Source organism: Diabrotica virgifera, chromosome 4 (assembly GCF_917563875.1).
Source record: "Diabrotica virgifera virgifera chromosome 4, PGI_DIABVI_V3a".
NCBI lineage: Eukaryota > Metazoa > Arthropoda > Insecta > Coleoptera > Chrysomelidae > Diabrotica > Diabrotica virgifera.
Genome location: NC_065446.1, coordinates 41,087,621 through 41,098,620, shown reverse-complemented (window position 1 = coordinate 41,098,620; position 11,000 = coordinate 41,087,621). Strand labels below are relative to the sequence as shown.

General features: G+C 32.0%; 1 protein-coding gene across 1 annotated transcript; it reads right to left on the bottom strand.

Moving 5' to 3' along the window:
- Window positions 1-1,778: 1,778 nt before the first annotated feature.
- On the bottom strand, window positions 1,779-9,978 carry LOC114325507 (platelet-activating factor acetylhydrolase IB subunit beta homolog). Its single transcript, XM_028273569.2, has 4 exons — window positions 9,665-9,978; window positions 9,406-9,612; window positions 3,474-3,596; window positions 1,779-3,089 (listed from the first exon to the last, which is right to left on the bottom strand). Exons 1-4 carry the CDS (start codon window positions 9,728-9,730, stop codon window positions 2,808-2,810), a joined length of 678 nt encoding a protein of 225 aa, XP_028129370.1. The 5' UTR covers window positions 9,731-9,978; the 3' UTR covers window positions 1,779-2,807.
- Between the last annotated feature and the right edge of the window lie 1,022 nt (window positions 9,979-11,000).

The following is an 11,000-nucleotide window of genomic DNA, read 5'->3' as shown; positions in this document are numbered from 1 at the left end:
CTCGATATATTAGACTATTTCTATAATTTACCTAGGGTATCAGGATAAATAGTTTTTTCCGATTATAGCGCCATCTATCCACAATTCGAAAAAATGTCTGAAAAAATAAGTTGCTTATTTTTGCGTAAGCAATCCGAATTTGCAATAAAAAAGTGGGTTCGTATTTAAGATTTTAAAGTTACCCCCACTCCACCTCCAAGGTGTGGAGGAGTGTGTCGTGTTTGGTGTCATTCGGTAGATTTCTGAAACACATTGGAAACGTATTTTTCAGTTTTTTGATCCGATGTATATTTCGCGAGATATTCGACCGTCTCGCTACTTTTGGGACACCCTATATTATTGGAGTTTATAAATTTCTGACAATACTAAATAAAGTGTAGGTTGGTTCAGATAAAAAGAGGGCTTTAAGAAAATGCTGTTGATTTGACAGAAACTGTTATAGAAAAATTAGAGCAGAAATTAAAAACTAGCCTCCATTTCAAACGGTAGAATCAGTATCGTTGTATATTGCAAGCTGGTTTGCCATTCTGTAAATTATCATAAATAAATCCTCCTTTAGTATTCCAAAGCAGTTAACAGCGATAATCCTCTACAAGTACCTGCCTAATACTACCTTTCACGGCCGCTGTCGTCAAGAGCGGCAACGTTGTCAGAAAATTCTCATTCAATTCGCATGGGGCTATCCTTGTACACTGCATTACATGTTTGAAATACGCTATAGACACACATTCTTAACAGACGGAAACCTATTAGGTATTGAAATCCTTATTTAGACATCTAGATTAGTATTACTGAGCAATAAGAAAGCGGACGCACGCCTATATAGTTATAGTAGGATGCCTAAAATTGTACGAAGTATGTGAAATGTTACGAAAAATACCAATACGATTTAAAAGCACATTCTGTAACATGACTTTAAAATCAGTCATATGGTGTCGAATGGAGAACAGTTAAAGTAAAAGAACAATAAATGTTTATCACAGAAAGGAGAATCGTAGCAAAAGTAAAACGAAAAAGAATATTACACAAAAATAAAATATGCCCGTATTTTAAATGCCTATTTTATTTATTGTAACTTCCTAATATATTTATTTACTATCGACTTGTAAAAAGGAGAATGAAAACATTATTTTATCATGAGTTTCAACATTAATGGTGATTTTTAAAAGCTAATAATTCGGATAAAACAACAATCCATTTTAAAAACATACGTCAATCTGCAATAACCATTTTTCTCACATATTTTTTGGTTCTGAACTTTGTACCTGCATTTTTATATTTGAAAATATAAAGAAAAGTACAAGGCATCATATTGACCTGACCATAATAACTTTCTCTAAAATATATTTTTAAGTATCAATGACTGATTCAACATGGAAATGATTTACAGTTATAGATTTAAGTTTTGCAGCTATTTATGTTTTTATGGTGTACCTATACATATTTCTGTATGGCTAAGTGGTAGTGTATGGATCATGAAATAACCCTGCCTGATGAAAAAAACTCCGGAGAGGAATATATATTACAAATTGAAGACTACAGAGGAAAATATCAAAACCAGATCAAATGTCACAAAAAAAAAGAGAAAATATTGCATGAACGAAAAAGCCATGTATTTTGTATGCTGCCGGGGAAGAACCAACAAAATTCCGTTCTCAATTCTTGATCCCTGCTCAATCGACCTTTGTATGTATTTCAAGCATGTTTACTTTACATATGTGTCACTTCTTAACCCTCTTTTGCCCAAACGAAGAAATCCTCAGCCCATGATAATTTCCTTTTTGCATTTTATTGTTTAAGGGCCCAATTAAACAAAAATCATATTTAAAATTATTTCCGCCCCTCCCCCCCTTCCACATATACCACCCGATGTGTACTGGACGATACATTTTATAAAAGTATATTGCAAATAAACCAGAAAATATTAGTGCCTAAAACTTGTGAATAACAGTAGGTAAACTGAATTTACCGCTTGTGTTGATGGCTTGAAAAATGCTCACACTCGAAGAACAAGAAAATAAAATCAACATAACTTAATACTTTTAAAATGTTTAAATCAAACAAAGATAGCCAACGTAATAGAGTAAGAACAGCTGATTGTGACAACAAAGGTTTGAACTTTTAAAAGAGCCCGCAACATTTAAAAAATCAATTATAAAGTCATGTATCTTGTGAGATACACTGGACGAAAGAGGGCTAACTGTTATGATGTCTTATAATTTCTTGGGAAGAGTAGTAATTTTTTTTGTTTCTGGTGCTCTGTAATAATGGATTCATTCATAATGGCTACTAACTGCTGCCTCATCCACCGTATTCTCCAGATTTGGGCCCATGCGACTTTTTTTGTTTTCAAATTTGAAAAAGTCACTCACTGGGCAGTAATTGGAGTCGAATGGAAGTTTGTTGGCACTTATCTTTATTGGATGTATAATTTTTTTAATAAAAAAGACCTTTACATATATCCGAATTCAACAAGAAATAACAACACCCTCTATACTTAAATAAAAAATCAAACAATTCTAAAAATGCAGTAAGGATTTCCTAGCATTTATAAAATGAAATTTGATTTATAAAGTGTAATGTACTCTGTTGTATCAACCCACTATGATTCTAAGTAACGATAAGGGCTGGTGACAGTATATGGATCAAAAATTTGCTGCAAAATTAAACTATTTCTAAAATCATTTGTTTTCAGAATGCTATGAATCAGTATTATAACTTCAACTTCAAAGATCTATTTGTTTATAAAAATATATTTTAAGAAAGTAATTTTTCTTGCCTAACAATTTGACAATATCGCAGTTTTCTTACTCTGAGGGGGTAAGGTCGTTTTCTGGCTCACCGTCACTTAATAGCTGCAACAAGAGGTCATGGACTGGTTCAAATGCTTTTTTGCAACCAGAATTTGTCAACAATAAATAATCATACATATCATGATGACTAATCGTTCCATCCGTACGAATAAATCCATTATCGATAGTTACCAGTTCTATTTTAAATTGACTGTCTAGTGATGCTTTAAGAAGTTTGTTAACTCTGGATATTTTTTCTCTCACTGGGTTTGGGTTTTGACCCCTGGGCAATAATGTCTGAAATAAAATATGCATTAATTAATATTACACTTTACGATAATTATATTAATGTGATATCTAATTTTAAATGGTGAACGTAACATTAAAATGTAGTCCTGGCAGCATATACAACTTCCCCAAAGAAGCTTGTAATGTAGTAAGCAAATTTGGATTGGATCATTACTGAAATCTTTTCAAACAAATAAAACAAATAAAATGTATTATAAAAAGATTATTCTAAAAATTATAACCTAGTTTTTTTTTAATATATGTATTTTCTGAAATTATTTTTTAAACTTAATTTGTATGCTTTTATTATAATTTAGGTTAATTTTATTTTCATCTAACTAATTAACATTAGTGCTCTATTGTTGAGTAAATATATATCTAATATTTACTTACTGGAACAACAATGTAAACATTTGGATGCTTTTTTCTAATGGTTTCTATTAATTCGATGAGTCCATCTCGTATTTCTTCGGGTGTATTAGAAAGATTATTTGTACCGACATGCAAAATAATAACCTAAAACATAAGTTGTATATCGGATTGAGTTAATTTATTCGTATAAAATACACCATATAAAAAACAATATTAAAAATATAGAGTTTTTCATGAAACAGATTCCTCATATAAGTTATTGTAACGCTGCTCCAGCTTTGGCCTGAGGTCTCAGAGTCTAATCTCTCAAAGAGGCCAGACACAGCCAATAACCAGTCTCGATTTTTCTACCGGTGACAATCCAGTCACAGGTAGAAAAATCGAAAAATTCCTAACAACAGAACATTATAAATAGAGAAATTTAAAAATCTTTCAGGAAGTTTGAATAGATAAGTTGTCTGGTAAAACTTGAATAAGAAAACTCGATATTGATGTGTTGTTAGTTGGAAAATATAAAATATGTTAGATACATTATGTGTTATTATAAATACTGAATGTAAACAAATTAAAATAAAAACTAAATAAATTAACTCTTAAAATTCATTATAAATGAGAAGTAAAGTCATCACATTATATTAGTTTAAGTTCATGATCCATTGTCAACGGTTTTTGGATGGAAATAAATAGCACATATTGAAGAGTACTTAATGTTTAACAACGGAAATACTATATTTAAGTATCACGATATCCAGTATTCTTAGATAAAATTAACAATTTCTTACAATGACTAGAATATAATAATTGATTCATTAAGGGGATAGGCACAAACTTTCGTCTCCTATTCTGTTTGTATGCATTTATTTTTTTCGAATCCTGAGAAAACTAAGTATTTTTGAAAAACTTAAACATGTAATAAAAGAGAACATCATTACCAAGTGTAGAAAGTCCCTGAAAACTTCTATAATCTTTATTTTCATAAGTTGCAGGGGTAAAAAAAAGAGAAAATGGAGTGTGATTTTTAATTTCAAATATCTAGTCCAACAGAAACTTTTTGTTTATTCTAAGGGACTTTCTACCCTCGGTAATAATGTAATCTTTCACTCTGTGTTTAAATTTTTCAAAAATATTTATTAGTTTTCCAGGATTCGAAAAAAATGAACGCCATGTTCGTGGTGATATTTTCCAAATCGAACATTTGCCATCTTTATCATACAACGCCCTCTGTCGAACATAGTGTGATGACAAGACAGTGACAAACAAGGCTACTAAATATTTGACATAGCTTCAGGAATATTTTGACTTGTTTATTAAATGATATTGATAGTGTATTTGATAAATAATAATTGATTTAAGACATGGAATTAATAAAAATTTACTTATTGTTTATTATTATTTAGGGAGCATTCAACACGGTCACTTCAAAAGAGTCTTTTAATGTGCACAAAACTGTCTCTATTGCTAACTTTTTCTCAGAAAATAACAAACCGTCATCAACGTAAATGATTAAGATCACTTTAATATTGTCTACATATCCAGTATAAACACACTGATCAGCTGTTGATTTTTGAAAACCGTAGTTAGCCAAGAACGAGTGGAATTTTAGATTCCAACACCGTCCGGGTTCACACTTTAGCTCCTGAGGTGGTGATATAAAAATGTCTTCGTGAAGATGTCCATATAAAAATGCAGTTTTTATATCGAACTGCATGTCTGGCTTCTTAACCATAGTCCATGTTTCATTTTTCACTAGTGTATCAAACTCTTCATTTATGGCAATTTTCCATTTTTCTTTGTCACTACTTGACACTGCTTTCTCAAAATCATTTAATCTTTCTGGTAAACGTCTATTTCGTTGTGGTCTCAAGTTGGGTATATTGTCAACATCTTGTAAAACTTCTATTTCATTATTAACGTTTATTTGTTCTTCTTGTCTCTCTTCAAGTTCATTTTCATGTATTCCAAAAATTGTCACATCATCTTCTGCTGCTATCTTGATCACATTGTTTTTCTTTGCACTGTACATTTTCTCATTGAAAAACACATTTCTAGATATCACTATTTTCTGTGTTGTTGGGTTGAATAATCTATAATTTGTGGAGTTTTTGTCATATCCAACAAATATAACCTTCTCACTCTTTGCATCTAGTTTCCTTCTTTTCTGGTCAGGAATATGTACATATGCATCACACCCAAACACTTTCATGTGGTCAAATACAGGTTTCTGCCCTGTCCACTGTTCATAAGCTGTAGAACCTGGTGTCTGTTTGCTTGTAATTCTGTTGCAAATGTAGATGGCAGTATTAACTGCCTCTGCCCATAGTCTCTTATCTACTCCAGATTGGTATAACATACATCGAACCATTTCTACAATCAATCTGTTATCTCGCTCAGATCTGCCATTTTGCTCTGGAGTGTATGGTGCTGTGGTTTCTGACTCTATACCTTCTTGTTCTAAATACTCTTTGAAAGCATTATTTGTATACTCAGTACCATTATCTGTATGCAGTTTTTCAACAGAATAGCCATACTTTGCCTTAATTTTTCTATTATATACTTTGAAACAATCTAGTACATCTGCTTTATGTCGAATAAAATATGCTACTCTATACCCGGTGTACTCATCTTTGAATGTTACAAAGTAACGTGGTCCTCGTACAGATTCAGTTTGCATAGGTCCACAAACATCACTGAATATTCTTTTTCCAGGAGGTAACTTAGTGTGTGGTCTCTCTTTAAAAGTCTTCTTATGTTGCTTTCCCATCAAACAACCTTCACACACAAAATCTTGTTTCTTTTCTGTAACACCTTTGATTAAGTTCATTTTTACCATTTCTTCTAAATATTTCTTATTAACATGTCCTAGTCTTTCATGCCATATCTTTAAATCATCTACTGTAGTCACACATGCATTATATATTATTGTGCGAAACATCATTTTATATGTGTTGTTTCTATCCTTTATACCAACTGCTGCTAGATTCTCATTTTCATATACTTTGGCTTCATTGTTAATCTTAATTACACTCATACCTTTGTTTGTCAAAACACCTTCTGAAAATAAATTCTTTCTCAACTGTGGGATATATAGCACATCATTTATAGTGGATTTAAACCATTGTCCATTGATCAACTTCTCTATTTTAATAGTTCCCTTACCTTGTACTGGTAGTGTTTGATTATTGCCAAGTGATACCTGTGATGTAAAATTTCTGTCAATATTAAAAAAATATTCTTCCCTGTAACACATATGTGCTGATGCACCACTGTCCATAATCCAATCATCACTTGTATCCACTTTTTCTAGCTGTTTTTCTTCTATGTTGAATGCACTCTCATTATTAACATTATAATATGCGCTACTCGAAGAACCACCATGCTGATTTTCTGTAGAGTTGCCAGCTTGTGCTCTGTCATTCTTTTTGTAACCTTTTCTGTAGTTACTACCTCTGCCTCGATTATGACTTCTATATGACCTGCTACTACTGTTTTCTTGTTCGTTCTTTTTCTCTCTGCAAAATTTGACAATGTGCCCCCGCTTTCTACATCCAAAACATATTACACCCCTTTCTTGACCTTTCTGATCATATTTTCCTTTGAATGACATTGTTGCTAGTGCTTGTTCTGTCTCTTCATATGCAGTTAAGTTCATTTCTTCATCTAACAGTCTTGCAGTGAGGTTACCTATAGTTTGTTTAGCACTGTCTACGGACAACCATGCATGTCTAACATTTCTATACTTTTGGGGCAATGTACTCAGTATTTTTGTCATAATAGCAATATCACTCACATCATCACCTGCTTCTTTAATTTGCTTAGCAAGATTCTGCACTTTTGCTATGTGTTGAGCGATAGTATCTAGGCTACTCATCTTATATTGATGAAACCGTTCATGCAACATCATTTTATTTGATTCTGATTTCTGCTCATAAATAGACTCAAGGGTCTCCATAATCTCTTTAGCAGTATTACAACTTTCAATCAAAGTAATCTGATTTAAACTCACTGCAGATGTTAAAGTGAACATAACCTGGGCATCCTTTTTAAACCATGCCTGTAATTCGTCTCCTGTTACTTCTGGTTTGATTAATGAGCCATCAATAACTCCATATATACCTTTGGCTCTTAAGGCACATTTTAGTTGGAACTTCTACTGTTGAAAGTTAACGCCATCAAATTTACCAACTGTGGATATATCTATTTTGTCACCCATATTATTTTTTTTGCTTCAAATTTTCGGCGACACACGCCACTCTAGTTCTTTCTTTCACTGGGTCTAGTTCTTTCTTTCAAACCCTTATACTTCGGACACACCGGCAAAGTCTTTAAATATACTTTCTTGCTTTTTCGGACACACCAATTCTTTAAACTAAATATAAGCAGTAGTTAAGTATGATCTGGAGCCACATAACCTATTAGATTTTATATATTTAATTTAAGAAAGAACTAGAGATTTGACTTTTCATAAAAACTGCTTTTTATTTATTCAACAACTACTACTTTCATTTTTATCAACAACAACCTACTTAAAAACATTTGAAATAACATCCCAAAGGGTGGTTTATATGAACATTACAAAAACATATTCCAATAATTAGCCCTAGGCCTACAAGGCCTGTTGCGCTTAATAAATAAATAAATATTCCAATAATTATTATTTAGGGAGCGTTCAAGTATTACGCAACGCGATTTTTGAAGATTTTTGACCCCGTTCCCCCCTACATAACGCACTCTAATGGGCGTTTAACTATTGCGTAACGCAATTTTTGAAGATTTTTAACCCCCCCCCCCCCCCCCACCTGTGTTACGTAATACTTGAACGGCCCCTTATGGAAGATCCAAGCAGAGAATACACCAGGATATATTCTATGATCCAACTATTTTGTTGTTAAAGATGTTCTCAAAATGTATCTAAGCATTCCACATAACAATTTATTAAAAAAATAAATTTTTCTCTTTTTTAGAGTGTTAGTGTTTATTGTATAGTATGTACCTATATAAATTATTGTAATCACTGAATACATAGTTAGTGAAAAAAGAAGAATGTGATTAAGCACGTAACGGTTATCCAAAAACATTCAAAAGCCATCTCTAAGTTAATGACAACAATGTAATTGTAATACTACATGTAATTTGCCGTGTACAGAAAGAAAAAGTCGGGATAGCCGTAAAATATTTGTGCCTACGCTCTTAATTAAAATTTCTTGATCAGTATAAAAATACAACTTAAGAAAGACAATGGAATATTGGAAGATGTACAGGCTGCCCAATTCCTCTTTATCTCTCACCTTAGGATGTACAGTGGTTTTTGACAGGACTCTTTTCTCTCAGCCACAACACAATAATGATGGGACGTAATTTCACTACAGGTAAATGAAAACCATGTCTTTTGGTTAAAAATAAGCTATCATATAAATAGGTATCGTTTAACACGTTCAGTGCTGATGACGCACTGGTGCATCATGTAGCATATCGAATATAATGTTTAGTTGTATACTAGTACTTGTAGTGTTTATCGTAGGAGTGATAGCACTTGTGGTAAGGTGTGTACTTATTTTGTCTTGTTTTTAACTTTTATAATAAGACACGTTAACAATAATGGATAGCCAAAAATTTCAAAAATATGTATCAGGTCAGCAGCAATGCTTCTAATATATGAATAGCACTGAATGTGTTAATGTTATTGAACAGTTGTATAGATATTATCTCTATAAAACTAAAGAGATTAGTGATTTGGACTCTAGTCTTAAGTAGACCCTGAACATAATATGTGTATTTAGATACATTTCAAATAAAAATAAAAGATAATTTTGATTCACTTGATAAGTTTTCTTTGTGACCTTTAAGTATGACCAGAAAAAATTCTGGTCATAAAGGCAAGATCTCTGCAATCGAAAACACCAAGAAAATCCCAGACTTTTTAGATTCTCATGTATTGCTACGTTGATAGACTTACTTTGGGTTTTACATTATCTAGTTCCCCATTCTGAATTCGCCATAAAACATTTTCTATTTTATCCCTATGAATTCCGAAATTTAAACAATGTAAGGGAACAAAGAGTTCATTCCAAACATCAGTATGTTGAAGGGCTTGCACTATTGAATCTCCTATAAAAATAACATCGGCATCTTTTTCTTTACTTTCGGAAAGGAACCGATTGTGCTAAAAATGCAATTTGAAGTAAATATGTAATTTTACAAAGTTATCTACTTACAATACTTAACCACCTGTGATCACCATCACTGTCGTCTACCGGCACCGGTATTTTACAAGTATTCATGTTTTCGAATTATAATTATACTATAAATATTATTTAAGTATTACAAAATGTATATTTTAATAAAAATATCAGAATTTGCAAAACTAACCACAAATTTTCTTCTTCTTTTTTGTTCTAGTTCTTTCGAACTACCCCTTTAAAAATAACTATGCTTTGTTTTTAAATCAGAAGGAGTAAACTGAAAAGACAGATTCACACCCAAAAAAGTCACTAGAAAATCACCAAAAATTTTCCTTTTTGGTTGATCCTGCCGGCCTTCAAAAGTAATCCATTAAATCCATAAATATTATATTATACTGATACGTCGCTAAGGAGTTCTAGAAAAGAAATAACTAATAATTTATTTAAAAACCTGCCTACGGCTGGATTACAAATACATAAGCATTACGGCCCGGTAAACTTTTAATTTAAGGACAAATTTTTAATAAGACTAACCGCGATACATACATGGCTAGTTAAAGGCCACACTAAAATTTTAAAAATAAAAAAAAACGCTGTGTCTAGGTACACGCTAACGTGTACGCAAATAAAAAAGTTAGGTACACGCGAAACGTCATCAAGTCAGTGACGTCACTATTTAGCGTGCACTGTTACTGATTTTTTGCATACACGCTAACTTGAGAATAATACCGCGAGTGTCAAAGTGGTAAAGAGATTAGTAAATTAGTGTTGATTAGTAAAGAGATTTCTTATTTTTTATCTGTTTAGTGTTTGTTTTTAAATTAATTATGGAATGTGGACAATTATTTAGTTCTTTTAATTAATTTAACAACATTTTAAAACAGTATGAAAAATATAAGAGACAAAAATTCGTGGGTAGCAGAAGTGTTAAGATAAAATATACAGGGCGATTGATTAGTGTTATAAAGCTCAGTAGTAAAGTTAGTAACAAAAATTGTAGCACACTTTGAGCTTCATATTACAAAATTAGTCAGAATGTTACAGGGCGTTCGATAACATAGTGGCAGACCAAACTTACGTTTTTTTTAACACCCTATTTATTTTATTTTATGTTCGAAATCTTCTTAACGTCCCCATCACAAAAATACACACACCGGCAAAATTAGCCGAACACGTTAAAAATGGGACATGTTTGATGTCTCGTATTTCATAAACCAGTGGTCCGATTTGAGTGATTCTTTCAGTATGTTATAGCCTTATTATTTGAGAATATCGTTGTAATAATATTGTTACTAGACAGGTAAATACCATTTTATACTGGGTGTACCAATCATACTGTGTTTTTTTCGTAAAGTTTGGAACACTCTGT

Coding starts and splice junctions, on each gene's coding strand:
- LOC114325507 (XM_028273569.2), bottom strand. CDS start 9,730: ATGAATACTTGTAAAATACCGGTGCCGGTAGACGACAGTGATGGTGAT. Junction 3,597..9,405: donor TAGATAATGTAAAACCCAAA/GTAAGTCTATCA, acceptor CTTATGTTTTAG/GTTATTATTTTGCATGTCGG. Junction 3,090..3,473: donor ATGTTTACATTGTTGTTCCA/GTAAGTAAATAT, acceptor ATTTTATTTCAG/ACATTATTGCCCAGGGGTCA.